Raw genomic sequence first — 19638 nt, 5'->3', positions numbered from 1 at the left:
CCGTGGTTTGAATGTAAATGTATACCACACGTGAATGTAAACTAGCTTGCACAGTAATTCGTTTCACAGTCATTGAGGTTATACATTTGGTCAATTACTTATTTATTTATTTACTTATACGATAATAAACAATCATACATGTAATTTCTTAGACCTTTTCATAATGTAAACTGATACATGTCATCTCCCGGGCGTTTGCTTCGTTTTTGTACAACACACTGGAAATAACAAAATGGCCGACACCATCATAAATTGCTGGTCATAAAAAATAGAATATGCATGCGCATCATTATTCAAATTAGACCACTCACCGATTCCTATTAGTTGTATTCATGCAATTGGGCAGAATATAATTTAAAAAAAAAATAATAAAAAAATACATAAAAATGCTAAATTTTAATTCAAATGTAAAATAAAACAATGAATTGCAGCAGCCAATCATTAGTAACATTTTTACCAAGTTACATAAATATCGTTTTAATGCTTCTTGAGATATAACTGAAATAGCTTAAAATTCACACATTATTATGCAGATGAGCTCATTAATATGTATGGATGTCAACCAAAAACTAATCAAATCTGCGCATTGCCCCAGACAAGTTATATACCAAGTTTCATTGAAATCCGAACGATGGTTCTTGAGATATCGATGGAACAGACACACACACACACACACAGACACAGACAGACAGACAGACAGACAGACAGACACTAACCGCAAACTGCTTTGCACACGGGAGTCAAAAATAAAAACAATTCTTAAGAATGCTCCTTTATCAGAGGTTTGTGCCAAGTTTTGAGGTAGGCCACCAGATTTAGAAACTAGAATAAAATTCAGTTTTCTATAGGTTGCTCATCTTGAAATACAAAATAGAAGACCGAAATAGCCAAAGAGACAGATTTAACAATTTCCATTTTTTTTATATTACTTTTCCTTCTCTAAATATTAAATTTTTCATCAGTTTATGTAGTCCGCCATGTTGATTCTTCAGCAGAAGATTATGGGTAAAGCATGACATATCCCCATGTTGTGAAGAACTTGAGAAAATAATTTCATCTGTAACTTCAAATTGGTTGAAAGTTTAGAACATGATAGCGTACACGTACAGGTGCCAAACATGCATATAAAATAGTTGACATGGCAATAGAACTGAAAATATTCATTTTTGTGTTTTTCTTATTGATGCGAGTAGCTTATGCAAGTGATAAATAACCTGTTGACAACAAACAGAAGACAAAAAGAATTGTCAATTCTATTTTCAACGACCAAAATAATGATTTTTATTTATTTAGCATTTTGGTAATATTTTTACTTTCTATGTAATTGTAACATTTTTATTTCCATTATTATAATTCTATAAATAATAATATGCGCTGAAAATTTGAACTAATTCCCTCAGTATTTCTCACATTATAGATGAAAGTATTTACTCAATTTTTCACAACAGTGGATATGATGTCACACTTTACCCACAATCCTTTGATGGAAAATCAAGATGGCAGACCACATAATATTAATGAAAATTTTATTATCTAGAGAATTAGAAGTGCTAGAAAAAAACTGAAAATTGCATTCTCCTACATTTGTAGAGCTCTTTCATCTTTCATGTTGTTTGCCTTAATTTTTCCTTTAATGAACTCGCACAGTATATGAAATTGCAATGAAAAAATGGAAACATAATCACTGAAAACCTTAGGCAAAACCTTGCATAATAATTACTGACTGATATTACTAACCTGCTCCAGGTGCTGGAGCTTGGGCTAAGCCTCCTCTAGAACGTCCTCTCCCAGGTGCCGGTGGTGCCAGTGGTTCTGCTGGTGGAGGACGAAGGGCTCCAGCCATAGTTGGAGGTGGTGCAGCAGCAACAGGTACTAGAGGCTGTGTAGGCTTTGGAACGGCTGCTTTAGGTGGACCAACAGGCTCACCAGGACGGCGGGCCTGACCGGGTTCATCAGCTCCGCGAGCACGACCCCGTGCACGGCCACGAGCTCGTCCAGTAGACATTATGAGTTAAGTGATTGACTCTACAATTATTAGCAATTTCTGTATCTGAGAAATAGAAACATGCCAGTAATTACTTATATTTCAAAACCTCAAAGATTTTAACTGCTTCACTTCAGTCCATCAACAGTAACAGACTGTAAACTACATTGAGTGAGCTCTTGTGCTTTATTCCAATTACAACTGCCAGGTAACAGTTATATAGTATACTATACAACTGTTACCTGGCAGTTGTAGTAGTTATAGTATACAGCCGGCGATCATAAAATTTTACCTTTATACGACTGCTTCTGTCAGGATCCAAAGCCAAAATGGAATCCCCAAAATCAAGTTGCGTTAGCTTGTTGCTTGCTAACCGCTGAAATCACTAAATTACATTTTTTCTAAAGTACTAATTATGTACCAGGGAATTAGCATAATGTCTGTGATTAGTCAAATTGGTTTTGAGAGCGATTTTAAAAGAACAGCTTCCTTGAATTACTTGCATTATTTTCCAGGAGACCATTTCCAGCATTTAAACCAATTTAAAGCAAACATTGTGACTTCTACTGAATGTTGAAAAGTGGTGATGTGATGGATGCAATTTCAAAAATACATTTCCTCATTGTTTCCTATGACAAGGATACATCTCAAAATATTGGTCTTTGACATATGGTGAAAAAAATGATATATAATGTCTTTCAATGTATTTAAAATATTATTACATAGTAAGTATGAAATTGCATGAATTCGGGGTACCCTGCACCAATGATAGGAGCACATACAAAACTTGTTAAGGTAATATCTTTTTAAGACCAATGATTTTAAAAGGGCCGTTATGTCACTCCAGAATTTATTCCCGCCTTTATTCACACAACAGAGTACACAGTAAATAGTAAATATTATGCATAATTATTAAAATATTAGTATTTTTGGAAAAACCTCGCAACATCTTTTCTAGCAAGCAGTGCGCGATGGTGTCGACCACGCATGTGCTTCATGCAAAAAATGTGAACGGCCAATGTGAACGGCCCAACAAGGGAACATGGCGTGATCGGTCATTTTCTCAAAAACATCAGTGGCCATAGGAGGGTAAGTAAGGCATTAACATCACGTCTGGAAATTATCAACACACAGGAATATAGACATTCGATTTGTTGATCTCTGAAAAAATTAAAAAGTCATACGAGGGAAAATCCAATCCCACGATGACCTCGATACACTCATCATAAATTGTCAAAGTCGAACTTTCAATTAAATTGTCATTTACAAAACTGATAATAAATCCACTTAACTAAAATATCGCCAAACTTATTTTCCAGGATCGCCAATAATCCCTTGGCAGAAAACTCTCAGATAAACTAGTAAAACACGTAAGCACACAATCTACCCACCTTTGATTTTCTTCTTTATGTCGACATTATCCGAAGTGAATATTCCCCCGAAGTGTTCACGAATGCTCCCGAACCTATCAGATTCTTCGTTTTATTCGCTTAAATGGTTGTTGTGAGTAACAGATACTGCTATTGGTTCAATCAATACACATGCCAGTCAGAGAACTTGTCGAACTAATCCGGACAACTAATTCGTTAAAGTATATTAAAAGATCGTTAACCTATACAAAAGCTGCATAAATTTGTTTTAAATGACACATATTGATATCAGTTACTATTAATTTTAGTGTGATTCGAATCGAGAATGAGTCGCTGGTTGAGTAGATTGACCTCGAAATCTGAAAACAAGATGTGCGCCCTCGGTAAAGTCTTACAGTGCTTACTTTGTTTTGCCCCGCGGTGTTAAAAAGTGGCAAATAAACTAGGAATACGTTCACACAATACAGAACGCAGTACTTACAAATACACCGATATTCACACTCTTTCATGGCTAATATAAAAACACTAAAACATGGTTTTCTGACTAAACTACCTACGAGTATAATCATGAAACAGGTTGGCGATCGATGATGATGATGAGAATGAGATGAGAAATAAAGGGTCTGTGGTCTAGTATGAGGGCGATCGACTAACTCCTATCTCCTTACTTTGAACTGTGCACGTTTTGAAACCATAATAAGCTTGACTGATATTCAATTATTAATTTAGTACACATTCACCGTGATTGGTTGACCCCCGTCTGCGTGGAAAACGCCGTAATGTTTTATTTTTATAATATGAGGTTATTGCGAGGATACCTCAAAGTATGCACTCAGACAGTGCGCTGCGCATCATCTACCTCCGCTGCGCGTTGGTCGATACTCCAGCTAGTACAGTAGTCTTCGTGCATACTTTGAGATATCCTCGTAAATAACCTTATTATTTATTATACATCTTTTCCTTCCACCATGGGAATGCCGAAATTCAAAATATTTAGAACAGAATCAGCGAACTCTGTGGTAGCAGCCATGTTTGTTTTTATTATTAGAGGACGCTTACGCGCGTAATCATTCCATGTTTGGAATTCACATTTCCTAATATGGTAGGATGAAAATACCCCGTAAAATACCGCAAACTTACGGCACGCTGAAACTTATGGCGTTATGGTGACAGATGTATATTAATTAATAACCATTATGCTTTAACGTAAGGTTATATTTTGACGGTCGTGAGTTCGATCAGTCACTGAATTATTCTTGTCCGCTCAAGTATCCATCATTTAACCTGACACTAAAATAATTATGAAAATAGAGGGAATGTGTTTGTTATTGGAATGTCTGAGTTTAGCTAGCTAGCCTTTACTTAGCGTCAGAAAACTCAGACATTCCAATAACAAACACATTCCCTCCATTTTCATAATTTTTAATAAATTGCAAAAGCGGTTGGATCCAACCAGCCAATTTACGAACGTCATTTGAAAATACCCCGACGTTATTCCATCGGGGCATTGTAAGCCTTTCGTTTTGGTTTGAATTGTGAAACTTATAAAAATGAAGGTGTAATGATTTGAGGCTATGACGTTTTGTTTTGTTATTTGCATAATGATATTGATACATATATTGTATGGAACATCTCGTGAGTCTAAACTCAGTTCCAGAAATTCAAAACTCTTCATAACATTTTGTATACGAATAAGAGGTAGTCTCTTATTCGTATACATAGAATCAACCCACATAAATATCCCTATCCCACTACTGTGCACCTTCTGCCAGAACAGAGAACTATGAGCATCTCTTCCATGACTGTAATTATACAATGTTCCTATGAAAGGATTTGCTATTCTGGTGGGGTAGGTCTGTCTCGCTGCAACTGAGTTCACCTCCCAGCAGGCTTTGTATGATTTTATCAGACCCAGATGAAACATTATTGTTGAATTTTATTTGTCTTCTTGTTAGGAAACATGTATATTTTTCAAAAATGAATGGCGGAAAGCTCCAATTTAGAGGATTATTGTCTTTCATTATGCGAATATACTTGTGAAAATTTTATCGCAAAATGAAATGACAGGATGATACTATTTTAAAAAAAATTGACTCCAATAACATGTGTTAGATAAATTAATGGAAAAACAGAACACTACAGAAATGTAATTTTTCAAGTAAATCTGTATACTTGGTTCACTCTACTTTGAGAAGTCTGTTCTCAGTTTACATATGGTGGCAGCGGTTAAAGAAAAAGTTTTTTTTTCGGATACCACCAGAAACCCACACTAGTCCTCGAGGTCGACCAGATAAATTATACATGCTCATCATGCCCAATGTTTCAGGCGGGAAAACTTTCGATGAGTTAACTAAGCAAATAACACCGAATAAACGGCAAGGTAAAGACTATGTCTAATTATAGTAAATACGTACTGCGTGCGTGACTCGAACCGGCGCTCGCGTACGGCACCTAATCGCCTAGCTTCACGCCACTACACGTCTTCCCCTCGGCCACCGGGCATCCCCAAAAAAGGATGCTTAATAACCGAGCTTATTACGTGCAGAGAACGTGAAACCCGTCCACGCGATACGCGCCACACAGCATGGCCAGAATGCGGCAAAGGCCTTCAGATCTGGCTGTAGTAGGATGGTGAAAGTAATGGTACAGCATTTTAACAGTGAATAAGTACTGAGAAATAATTTTTAAACTCATAGTTGCTGTCGACATAGGAAGTAAAGTAAGCAAATAACACCGAATAAACGGCAAGGTAAAGACTATGTCTAATTATAGTAAATACGTACTGCGTGCGTGACTCGAACCGGCGCTCGCGTACGGCACCTAATCGCCTAGCTTCACGCCACTACACGTCTTCCCCTCGGCCACCGGGCATCCCCAAAAAAGGATGCTTAATAACCGAGCTTATTACGTGCAGAGAACGTGAAACCCGTCCACGCGATACGCGCCACACAGCATGGCCTGATCGGTCTACTCGGAATGTCACATCGTACATTTTGACTCAAAGTACTCGAACTAACAAGATGGTGGTGATCTCCAATTTCCCGATAACTGTTATCCAACTGTTATACTGTTATGAAATGTCATGAACCCAATATTTATATGCGTTTTTGGCTATTCTATCATTTGACAACCGCGTCAGCCGCATCCAATGTGTATCAAACATGATGCACATAACAACAAAATGTCGATGAATGTCATTCACATCCTCCCAAGGGCTTAGCAAATTGTAAACTGAATAGACTTTTCAAGGTAGAGTGAACCAAGTGAGTATTGATTGGTCACAAAATTCGGAGGAGAATAACGCACTGGAGAGGAACACTTGTAGCCAGGTGTTTATTGCTCAACTGCTAGGCCTGGAACTGAGTCTAAATACTCACGAGATGTTCCATAAAATGTATCAATATCATTATGCTTATTTGCATAATTACTAAACTAAACGTCATAGCCTCAAATCATTACACAAATACATTTAGCAAAATAATGCCCTGGACATTATTTTGATTGTATTAACACCGGTAGGTACTTTCATCGAGTTTGAATAAAGTTACTGTGTCGATTCAATGACGTCATTCGAAAACATGGCGGCAGTAAATATAATCACACATCGAAAAAGATGCAAAAACGAAACATTGTGCACATAATTGCGTTTCAAATCATTTTTAATCACATAACCATATATGGTTTATACACATCATTTCTCAAATTATAGTTGATGATGCAGCTCCCAGTAGAAAATGGAAAATCCAGCAGCAGCGGCAAATAATAACATCATGAATATGACGTAGAAACAACGACAAGATCTCCTAGCAACGACACCATCATCATCGTAGAGATCGGGATGGTTCAACACTGCCTTGCCTCGTCTACTGCGTACAACTGTTTTGAGAGCGCCCTTCCAGCGGGTATCACGGCCCTGAAACACACACAATGCATACAAATATTTCTTTTCTCCACATTAACATACAATGTAATATATAGAAAATGGTATAAAGTATATATCATAGTTAGTCAAATCATTATGACTCTTATATTACCTTGACGTTATCGGTGAAAGTTCTTAAACTCCAGTTCAAAGCCTGTGTAATGAAAACAAAATCACAAACTTTATCATGAGAACAATAAATCTCCATATAGTAGTTCTTTTTATATGAAAACGGTATTAGGAAGGGCGACTCAGCCATATACTAAGAGTTGGTCCGAGGTGTCTATAACTTTTAAGATATACGAAAGGCTTTAATAAATTAACTTTTGTAAATCTCATACTCGGAATACATAGTTTGTGCATATCTCGTACTTTCCGAAATATTGAAATCATTTTATTTCAGTGTTAGCTGTAATCGTAGAATTATATAGTATGACATCACTCACCAAATTAAGAAGATCGTCGATGTAAGCTAACTGTTCTCTGGAAGGATTTAGATTCTTTGCTTGTGCCAAGTATGATATAGCCTGTAAAAAAACAACGTTATAACATTACTAACAACATTAGCTAGACTGACTGCCTTCTGCACTGAGTGAAATTATAAAAAAAACAAAAGTACACGTCTCAATAGCAAAGTGTCACCATCTTGTCGTAAAAACAAACCGATTAAGTATAATTTTACCGGGGTCACCCCGCCCTCAATCTTAAAAAAGAAGCCCATTTATATAGCGACTTGTAACTCTCACCTGCATATTGTGGCCTGTGCTGATTGCGATGGAACCTGCTTTTATGAGGTAGTGCCTAGTTTTTGAGTTGCTGCCAGCAGCCCGCCAATGGCGTATCAATTGAGGATACACCGTCACTAATTCTTCCTCCTCGCTTTTCTCGGTTATCAAACTGCAATAAAAAATGACGTTAGAAATGCCGATGTGAAAGATTAGATTATATAATTCGTTATTGTTTGGACTTGTGACTGGTGTGGAGGGCAAACTGTAATGTTGAGTTGCCAAGGTAAGCACTATGAGATAATACGTCTCATTGCGCTTAATATAGTGGCGAACATTAGCAAGAAATTGAAATACGAATGTAAGGTTTACATGGAAACATGACATACCTTGTTGTGCTCGGCGAGCAACTCAGTTTTGATGGCGTGCCGCGTGATTTGTTGAACTTCATTTTCTTGAAAAATGAAAGAGGCTTGTACCCAGTTCCTATTAAGAAAAAAAAAATACGCAGTACTGTCAGAACTTTGTGGCAGCATTGCTAATAAACTGACGACGTTTGACTAAATTGATTCAAACATGTTGGAAAATGTAATAAACATACTCCTTGCATTGTGTTGTCAAGAAAAGGAAGACAAACGTCGTACACAGTACATGTTTACTTTGACTTGACATACTACTGTAAAACATGCTAGCATGTTATTTTAGCTACTTTAGCTAATCTGTTATTTCGCTAATTTAAAGTAAAGTATATTCTCACAATGAGATTATTGGCATTTTAGCTAAATTAAGAATCAGTTAATTCATGTATTGAGTCAAATTCGCTAAAATGGCAAGTAGTTATTTAAACATATTTTACAGTATTTCCCACACCGTTTATTCGGTGTTTTTTACTTGCTTTACTTTCTACGTCACCAGCTACTATGAGCTTACAATTATTTACCAGTATTTGTTCAAAAAAAAAGATATTTTGTGATCAATACTTAGTATATAATTAATATTCTTAGAAAATCCGACCCACCACCCTGACAAATGTCAGAAGTAAATTAATTGTTAGCATAGTATTTGTGTGGTAAATCCATTATAAAAAACACATTTATCGCAATAAAGTTATGTAATCACCTTGATCGTCACGTTGGGAGTTGATGAAGTTTTCATCTAAGTAGTTAGCAACCTTGCCGTGGAGCTTCTTGCGTTGACTTTCGAGTAAGGTAGAGTAGGCACATTCTTGGACAATGGCGGTGCGGAATCGAAGAGTCTCTTTGAAGCTATCGCTGCTGAACGACACATCTAATAGTGCTGCTTTTGATAGAATAGCTAAAGACGATTCGAATTTCTTTGCATTGGCATTTGGCAATATCCGTAACAGGGTATCTTTTTCCATTGACATGCCGATGACTGAGGCACACTTGATTACCATGCGTTCAGTGGCTGACAAGCGATCGATCTTAGCCAAGATCATACCTGAAACGAAATCACATGATTACACATGATGATGATGGCGATGATCAACAATGAACAATTTCCCATTATGTTTAATTTGTTCCAAATTATCATTCAAATTTGAGAAAATTAAACTAAATCTTTGCATCAAGAATTCAATGGGATAACTGCACGTCATTTTATAGGACCGACTGATGTTATACACACCTGATAGAGATGCCGGTATGGGCAGCATGTGAAGTTTCAAGCCTGGCGTCACGATGCAAACGTTATGGCCTTCCTGATTGTGGACTACGTGTATCTTGTTTGTTGCCATCAGATCATTAACAAGTGCTTCTACCCAAGAAGGCAATCCATGGCTGCGAGTTTCCAAAATCCTAGAACGCGAAAACAAGGAATGAAATTCTTTGCAATCATGTGGTGGCGTACTTTGGGTCTCAGCTCCATTGCATGGAGGGCGCCACCATGTTCAGATTACTAGTATTCATTCAATCTATCGTGTTTAAAATGAGTTGAATAGTAACACGAATCTTTGATATTTGCGCAAAATTCTACCAAAACTAAAATTGAAAGTAAAATTGCATACATACCTAAGCAGTTCTTCTGCTACCTTCACACAATCAAGAAACTGACACGCTAGAGGGCCCATGAACTGCGGCTCGAGGCCCTTCAGTTTGATACGTAAAGTGTACTCATTGTTGAGCGCGACAGTTGCTGCTGGGCACTGTTCTTTGTTTGTCGGGCAAGGTCGCATCGCTAAAACGCAAACTGCTTTGGAATCAGAAGCCAGATCAGTTAAAAATTCCCATGATTCATTGTCCATGAAGTGTGCGTCATCGATCGCAAAAATCAGACAGGTTTTGTTGGCGAACTAGAGAACACAAAAGAAGATGAATATCAATAAATATGTACTTTTTCAATAATGTGCATAATTCTCATAATGCAACATGACTATGGCGAACATAATCAGGCATGCTTTAAATGACGTAAGTTGTTAAGTATGACAAGTCACCTGATGAATAATTTGGTTCAATAGTTTCCTCATTTCCAGATCTCGTTTTGAAGTACTCATGTGAGTCAGTTCTTCATCGCATGTAATCTGCAAACAGACAAATACAACAATTATAAAAAGTTTACAGTAACTAACATACTACTCGTATAATATCTATAAATAGCGCCCTCTAGTGATATAATGCTTCTGTGACGACAACATGACGTATATGGGTGAAGGCAATGTGGTTCAAATCGGCCACTGTGTTTGGAGTGTAGTTGTTTGTCATCTAGAATACAGTAAAATCTTTCCAACAACTTTCGTGTCATCCTTTTTATTGTTATTACCGTGTTTAACGTGATCGGTAATATTGTAAAAAGATCACAGTGCATGCTTACCTGTAGCCCAAGCAGATCGTTGAGAAGGCAGAGGTACCCCGTGATACCATCTGAGCATTTATACAGAGCCTCCTCGCGTTCGATGTGGGTACTGCAACCGTCCATGCTGAACAATGTCTTGAGTAGTCTCTTCACAGTGTAGTAGGGGTTGGTAGAATCGTTCAAATACAGTGGACATGAAACAACCCTGAAAATGCATTTTACCCAACATTAGTTTATATAGCTGTACTGTGAACGCAACACGAATTCGGTAGAAAGTGTCCGTATATGCCCACGTTGTAAAATATAAGCACACGTAACTGAGTTTAAATCTGTTTGGAGCGTATACTAATGCAATCTTGGATAGATATCATACATATAAGCATATATTTTAATTCATATTCGTAATGTCTCTCGCCAGCGCCTATTTAAGTGCGATAATGAATGGTATTCTGTTCTCTTAATTTGTTGAAGGAAGTACATGTATTATGCATATATCTATAACGTTTTTTGTATGTCGGTATAAGAAGTTGTCGTTAGTTGTTTTACTATGAACCCTTGCGTTTCCATAAACATTAATAATAATTTCAAAGGAATGATGAAACAAGTCGATAAGAATTTATATTTCGCAATGATGTAATTTACATATGTTGGTTTCCATGGTGATGTCAGTTTTTACCTGTGACCTTGTTGCGTCGCCAAGTCTGTTGCTGCTTGCAGGACGCGTGACTTTCCGACACCAGCTTCACCCTCAAAGACCACCAATCGGCGATGGCTTTTCTCCCGGTGCTCGGTGATAAGATTTAGAGCCGAAGTGAACTGTGCCATTTCATTGGTATAACCTGTAAAACGAACATAGTACCAATGGTTCATGAATATAATACTATACTTGTGTGTTCCACTTGTCATTTCCTAACGTTTTCCTTCGTTTCATCACAACAATAGTCTCGTTCATAGTCTGTACTTTCCTTCAGAAGATTGGAACAAAAATAGCAAAAGTTTTGAATAAAAACTGAAAATTGACTCAAATTTTGTCTGCTGACTCCAAAATTGGGGCTCATTTCCAGAAATATTAAGGAATATAAAAAAGAAGCGCGGACAAATTTGAGCGAGAAAGTTTGGTTGAAATGGTCAACATGAAGGAGAAATGCATTGACTTTCGTCCCATGTGGCAGAAGACGTATCATTATACGGTATATACTGGTTATTGATAATTAGTGAAAACGACATTAACAAGAAAAACAACAATGTCGATACTCAAAAACATACATACCCAGTAACGGGAATTTAGAGTCCGATGGTTGAATCATTTTCTCAATGGAACTAAAGGAAAAAATAACAAAATAAAGAATGAATACAAATTTCAAACATGATAAGCAAAATTAATGATGTCCTTGTCTGGTCGTCTGTCCATCCGTCTGTCAGTTGTATTGTATATTCGTGTAATGTTCGTGGCGAGAAGGTTTTTAGAAGGTTAAACATAGTATTGCACTGTTGTTTTGAGTCAACGGCAAAATCACGCCGCCAGCTGCATTTTGTTCATGAATTCCTGGTTTTCAGTTACGCCCCCAGCGACAGACTACTTTACATCGATGCTGAACTTACCAGTGATTGTCCTCCAAATACTGCCTGATCGGACCAGCTTGTCTCAGACCTTTCATTTCCTTACTCGGTAGAAGTTTAAAGCAAGGAAGGCCAAGTTTAGACAATTCATATGTCGCTTCGTCGCAGGAAATGATGCCAGCATAATGCATCATCAAACGAGCTGCCATATTGGCTTTGCGTCCAATAACTAGTAATTGAAAGAAAACAGATATGTTGTTACCAGGCGACATATGGTGATTGGATGTGAATACAATATGATATAGTCTTATTGTCTTCTCAGACTATTAATGTTTGAGATTGTTTTACATCATTTCCTGTTACTAGTACTGTATAAGTTGTGTTAGGATTGACATACCAGTGTACTCATGCCTGTCCGGGTGACCAACCACACCACAAAACACGTTGCCAGTAGTAACGCCAATTGAAGCACGTCTATAATAAAAAAAAACACATTTATTTCATGATATGTCAATTTTAAAATTTCTAACGAATGTTAATTAATAAATGATAATTGTATGTTGCGTCACGTGAGTTGTAACGCGGACCAATGACAAGGCTGCATCAGTTGGCGCAGTTAATATATACGAATGTATGGTATAATTATTGAATATAACCTGGACAACGCGAAAAACATATTAAACATTTCCTTACATGATTTTGTCGATGGATTCAATACGCTCTCTGATTCTGTGAGAACATTGAAGCGCATGCGCACACTCGTTCTCGTGTTTGTAACCAGGGAGACCAAAGATGACGAGGAATGTACATCCCTGAAATATAAATAAGAGGTGTTAGAATGACGTCACATACTATCATTTAAATTTATTAATTCAACGTCTTATTCATAGGTGTTAACAAATATGTAAATATTAATAACGGAAGTACCCACCTTATCGAACATGAATACTTTGTTCAAGCATCCTGCGAATTAAAGAAAATGTAATGTGTCAGTTGTTGGGTTGTGACACGATATTGAAGCAGAGACAACCGATGAACTCCGATCTCCCGACAACAAGGTGTAATAAGTATAGTATTGACCTTTTCACCGCTAGTTTCCTGTTTTCATCAAAAAATTAACAAAATACCCTTGTTTATAGTCTGCACTTTCCTACAGAAGATTTGACAAAAATATTCGATATTTTTTAGTAAAAACTGACAATTTTGTCTGTTGGCTCCAATATTAGGGTTAATTTCCAGAAATATTAAAGAATATGAAACAAAAAGTGCAGACAAATTTAGGCGAGAAAGTCTGCTGGTGAAAAGGCTAAGGCATAGCGTTTGTCACAAGAATTGCGATGTCCTGTGAATACTCAATATTTCTAAAACATATGTTACAATAATTGTGTGGTGTGTACCTTGAAACTGAACCACTGTCTCATTGATAGCATCGAAAGCGTCTTGAAGAATAAAACACTCGACTTCTTTAGGAACGCTAGTTAAAGTGAGATTGATGAAGACGATGGAGACTTGTCGAAGTTCACACAGATATTCCAGTGGCTGATTTTCCTCTATCTGTAAAAGATTGAACACGATACATTAAATCTATATCTATAGAATAATATCTACATCACTTAAAATATAGTATACTGTTACAATCAGCTACAATATACTTCAAGAAACAATATATTGGTCCAAAGACTATAAAATATTTTCTATAACGGTACAACGTCACGGTAAAAGAAACCAAAGTTTATCGATCGCATTGGTAAACTTTGACTTACTAAATATTATACGTTGTTTTGTGTTTACGCCCAACCAGTTGGTTCGGTGGTTCTGATATCACTTTGAAATTGAAATGAATATAATTCTCGAATAAGGGAATAAGATTTCTATGTTGACTTACCTTGTTAATTACAGGCGCCGCTACGTAAGGTTCCAGCATTCCTTTACGCACTGTGAACGGGAAATACACAGAAATAAATACAAAGTATACCGTATGCAATCACATATGTTTTAATGATCGGAAAACTATAACAATGTTACACGTCGGTGATAACTGAATTTTATACTTACCAATAGTATCGATGTGCTGTCGTTTCCGTGGCAACGCGTTGTTAAAATTTGAGTTACTTTTCTTCGTGAAGTAACTGACGGCTGTAAATAAGAACAAAATATGACGATTTCGAAGCAACAACTTTTGAGAAACCCAACGCTGCACTTTGTGTATATTGCCATGGTTACACAATGTGCGACATCATCACCAAAGTATGCTAGTTTGTGGCATTGTTCAGATAAATTATACTTACCGGAAACGACCTTTGACTTCGACGGGTCGTATTCCTTTCCCCAGTCCTTGGTAATGTTCAGAACCTGAAACAAACAAATATATAATTGATCATGATCAAATGTGTATGGCACATTATTGAGCGCTGAAATAAATTTAGTTTCGCGTTTTTCGAATCCCACACAATGTTTTGACGTCACGTCACTACGACGTTATTTGTTCGTCTCATTGTTATGTTCGCTTTCACGCATAGCGCAGGATCTCGCAGTGAACGAAAAATGGTCTACTGGTTTGACATCGACTTTGACATAGGATACACTGGCACTACAATGTATGTCATAGTCATTACTGTAAACTTGAAAGGGTGCCACTAATGGACACTAAAACAGTAGTTGGTCCAAGCCGTAGTTGGTCCGGAAGGCAATCAAGCAATGTAAATAACCTTACATGTTACGTAACGTGGTAACAGACATTGTGTCTGTCTATTCCCGACAATATACTGATCACCAGTGAGTAAGGCTGCATACAAGCTTTTGTCATTTTTTTGTATGCGACCGTACACAAGTTGCAATTACTAGTAAACCAAGTTGCTGGATCGATATATAAGTTCCCACAATTATTCCTTGATTTTCTTGAACGTTATAGCTCATTCTGGCATTTTAGAATTAAAATCAGGCGCATGTCATTAACAATAGTCTCCCACACTTTTAGAGAAAATATGCTACTATGTAAGACATGGTGTTACCTTTACATGTTCCGAATCTCTCATCAATGCATACGTCATTCTTTTCTTATCGGGACAAACTTTCCAAGTCTTGGGTGACAAGACAAGCAGTCCTGCACTTGCCGCGTTCTCCGCGTCTCGTACATTATTGATACATGGACCTGACATCACAAACTGTTGACTGTCTTTGTTCCCTATGAACGTTGCGTACAGTGGTCCAACTGCCACTCCTATAATATATTTTACAATGAAAATGATTCCTGTACTGTGACTGAAGTCGAGACGTGAAGTACTAACATTTCAGATGTTAACATTGAAATGTTTTCGTGCCCTCGCTGCAAAGTCTTATTATTTCTGCAACGGTCGCCATCGTCCAACATGGCGGAAAGTTTGGTTCATATTACGACTGATATTTAAAATAAAATTCACACATTTTCATTTTCATACTGTTTCAGGATAGGTCCGTCTCTTGTGGATTTTAAACTTAAATAATTTAACGGTTTCTCCGACTTATAAAACGGCAAAACATGAATGTATCCATTTTCCATTTCCGCGTAGTCAGAAAATATTCTTGTTTTTACTATCCTTTGTCAATTTAGTACTCGTTGGTTTTATCGTGTCTGTATAATATTTGAAATAAACATATGTACTTTTCAACTCACCTATCTTAACTCGTAGTTTCACTCCAACCTCCGTGTCCCAATTGTCGCATTTTTTTTGTATTTTCATTCCACATTTTAAAGCACTGACTAGACCGTTGAGGGCTGTCTTCGTTGTTGTTTCCCAGAAAGAGAGAATAGCGTCTCCTGTGGTATATATTGAGACAAAATCTTTATTTATGATATGTGAGTTGATAAACAAACAAATACACAACAATGCATACTTACATACAAACAAACATTTTAGTTGCCTGGCCAACCGACCATGTGTTTACTGAAACTTTACATATTTTGACAAATTTAATTTTATCGTCTTCACTGAAATAAAAATGCCGTCATAGATTCTATTTCCGGTACGCGTTAAAGGAAGTAGTAATGGAAAGTAGTACATGTACAAGATTACAACAACTGAACTGTAGAAATGCACCGGAACCACATGCTAAATGCACCGGAAACAAGTACTTCACAATAAATATTAATTTTATGATATCAAATCGTTGACCAGAAAACTGCGCAAGTTGAAAACTCAATAAATTAATCAACGGAAATATTCTGTAATGTTGGGCTACTGACGAGAAAATTGATAGTCGAGGCAATTTAATAATCCTTTTTTAAAATCTTGGTCTGGCGCGAAATTACCACGACTTAAGCGATATATCTACAAACTCTTTCGTGGCAGGTATAAAACAATAGAATTGCCACGAATGGACAGTCCAGCAAGAAAGTTCTGACCATATATTTTGCGAAGGCCGTAACTGTATGTTCCCTCAAAAACAAACAATACCAGAAATTATAAATGTTATAGAGGCAAATATACAACAAATTATAACAATTAATTAGTCAATATGATTTTTTTACAATTTATTTTTGCCTGCAATAATAGCTCTCATTTTGCACACTGTACCTGCAAACTTGATGACGTCACCATTAGAGTCCAGTATATTCTCAACTATAGCACCCATGTACTCATTTAGAGTTTTAGTCAAGGCGTCGGAGCCACAACCTTTTTTAGCCTCCATGCCATACTTCTCACATAGGGCAGTGAAACCTGACAACAGTCAAGAAATAAACATGAATTGTCAAACAAGCCAATACTTAGAATAAGTATTAATCGAAGTAACATTCATCTTTGGACAGACTTCGCGTTCCACTGTCCGTGACTAGAATTTGACGATGAGAAAACACAATCACAGGCTCGTGATCGCTGCACTGCAAGACACGTCTTCTAAATAACGCATCTGATGTTGAAAACAAATCTTACCTGAGACATCTACAAACATGAGTACGCCAAACATAGGACGAGTGTAAGGTATCTTCTTCTGAAGACCCTGCTTAATAACTATGTCCGGAACATGAGTGATCAATTTACTAGCGGTTTCTGAAAAACAAACAAACAAAGAAATATATCGTGTCACCATGTAACTACGACTTGGCACTGCCCACTGACTGTATTTAACAAGAAAAAAACTATGTATTTTTTTTTACAGTAACATTCGTTCAGATGTGTTTGTCATGAAAATTTCCCATAGAAAACTACCTATATTCTAACTGCGGCTTATAACAGTATGCCTGCTCGAACCTACCGTCTTTAAAATTGTCCTTAATATGCAAAAAGTGTTTCCCGCTCAAACTGGAAAACGACATTTTGCCGTTTGTGCTCTTAACCAACACAGGTGTCTTACGCCTCACTGCCGCTGACTGTAATGTGAATGTTCTCGTACCGTGGCCACTATATGTTCTTATTGTTCCATTATTCAACGTTGTCAAACCATTGTTCATTCCACGCTGCGCACAAGTACGCGCCATGACGCGCACATTGTTCTTAAACGTCAACAGTGCGTATTGTTGTGTGTTGAGGCGCGTTTTCGATTATTCGCCGGGCGGCCAAGTGACGTAGAACTTTTCCTTTGTGATCGGTTCAAACAGTGGCTAATTGTGAATTATTAAAACTATGGCGACCGCTATGATAATTGCGACTAGCAGGTTGGAGAACTGTTACTGAAAGCTTCTAACTAAACCTGACAAAACAACATCCCGACGCGATACGCGTTGCTATGCTATACAATCAATAAAGGGTGATATTACGATTACCTACGACCATGAATGTAGACGTAAATTCTTTTCATTTTCTCGACAACTAGCGACTTTTTTTGTAAAGCAGAAGACATGTATACTTTCTTATTTGCCAGTTTATAGGTGTAGATTACTTCACGGATTGTAGAATCCGTGAAGTATCTAGTCTGGTTGCCGCTACTAGAGGTCGCCATCGCCGACCTCTACAGGCGGAAACCAGGCTAGTTCATCATCTCACAAATCTGGTCCATGATTCCTATTTGTTTCACACACTTTCATGAACTTCAATTATAACATTACACAAAATTGCTCTGAATTGTTCCGATACTACGAATGAAACGTTCAGTACTGCAGTATGACTGTGATGAATTAGTTGATACATAGCTGGGTAGGGAGGTGTCCCTGGGATCTCAAAACAGTGACCATTTTTATACCTGGATACCCATATTTATACCAAAGTACCATTTCTGTCGTCACTGTTTAGTCCAAATAAAACAGTTACCATATTTGCTCTATTTAGAAGAGTATCTCCAATATAAGCACATGTAAACCAACAGTTGCATTGTATATTGATTTATTAAAATATGTATTTTGACCATAGAAACACCTCATCACCGTGTTAAATCTCCGTTTAAATTTGATAGTTGATTGCCTTAGTTCTATGTATTGCCCCCGGGACTTCAACTTGTAATAATTGTCCCTATTTATCAAACACAGAGCCTGTGACATTAAAATTAGTAACCTGTTTTCCGAACCTTGAAAATAAGTTTCAATTTTCAGTCCTAAGCACGTTAGGTTACCTTTATGTAACATAACAATCCTTGTCTTTGTCGGTAAACCATAAGGGGAATACCAAATACCAGAAAAGAGTTTAGCAAGCAATGTACTCATCAACGTTTGGGTTTCGGGACAATCATCAAATACACAAATGGGTACATTTTATAGCAACATGTTATTTTTCGCCCGGACACAATTTTGAGATATGACGTCAACTTGTTACCATGGGAGGAAATACTAAATGGTTGTTCTTTGATCATACGATTGATATTTTTCTGGATTTTGTGAATAATGTAAAATAAAACCATATAAGTAGAGGACGTTTTGTGGTATGTTTTAATGGTAGCCAATGAGTTTAATGGCTAAACTGTGGTTGAAAAACCAATAGTGAACATTATGTGATATAATAATGTTTATAATAACATATGTTACATGTATTACGTTTTTTTAATATGTACATGTTTTTTTCTCGTTTTCTTTTTTTGTGCTCGGTCATTTCATTTGATATTGAATGCAGCTCCATGGTTGGTTTTAATAAAGAAGTAATTTACCCCTACATTATTATTTATTTTTTTATTGGCGAAAAACTGCGAACTCGGCAAATTTGGTTGCACAACTTCCCTTTATCATATACAGCCAGCGACACCAATGCCAGCTGACTGTGACTGTAGCTTTCAAAAAAGGCTCTAAACACATACTTATTTTTGTGAAATTTTGCCCCTTTTCAAGTGCAGAAACATAAAATAGATACCCTATATACATACTAA

At 36.9% G+C, this 19638-nt stretch overlaps 2 protein-coding genes across 2 annotated transcripts in view; both read right to left on the bottom strand.

Annotated features, from left to right (window-relative positions):
- LOC100313705 (piwi-like protein) overlaps positions 1–3482 on the bottom strand; it is a 31684-nt gene extending 28202 nt beyond the window's left edge. The window contains exons 1-2 of the mRNA XM_085490842.1: positions 3376–3482; positions 1738–2050 (exon numbers count right to left, since the gene is read on the bottom strand). Of these exons, the coding sequence (XP_085346968.1) occupies positions 1738–2005 (268 nt within the window). The 5' untranslated portion in view covers positions 2006–2050; positions 3376–3482. The remainder of the gene's footprint in view (positions 1–1737; positions 2051–3375) is intronic.
- Positions 3483–6995: 3513 nt separating this feature from the next.
- LOC102806222 (adenylate cyclase type 10-like) lies at positions 6996–18288 on the bottom strand. Its single transcript, XM_006812047.2, has 24 exons — positions 18117–18288; positions 17283–17399; positions 16926–17069; positions 16025–16168; positions 15384–15592; positions 14661–14724; positions 14428–14508; positions 14258–14307; positions 13770–13926; positions 13304–13335; positions 13066–13184; positions 12770–12846; positions 12415–12601; positions 11489–11710; positions 10831–11017; positions 10454–10540; positions 10032–10312; positions 9649–9818; positions 9121–9462; positions 8391–8487; positions 8023–8173; positions 7723–7803; positions 7389–7430; positions 6996–7267 (listed from the first exon to the last, which is right to left on the bottom strand). Exons 1-24 carry the CDS (start codon positions 18286–18288, stop codon positions 7058–7060), a joined length of 3423 nt encoding a protein of 1140 aa, XP_006812110.2. The 3' UTR covers positions 6996–7057.
- Between the last annotated feature and the right edge of the window lie 1350 nt (positions 18289–19638).

The sequence above is a fragment of the Saccoglossus kowalevskii genome, chromosome 16 (genome assembly GCF_978046115.1).
Source record: "Saccoglossus kowalevskii chromosome 16, keSacKowa6.1, whole genome shotgun sequence".
Classification (NCBI taxonomy): domain Eukaryota; kingdom Metazoa; phylum Hemichordata; class Enteropneusta; family Harrimaniidae; genus Saccoglossus; species Saccoglossus kowalevskii.
The sequence above is the reverse complement of the archived record's forward strand: the minus strand, read 5'-3'. Positions and strand labels throughout refer to the sequence as shown.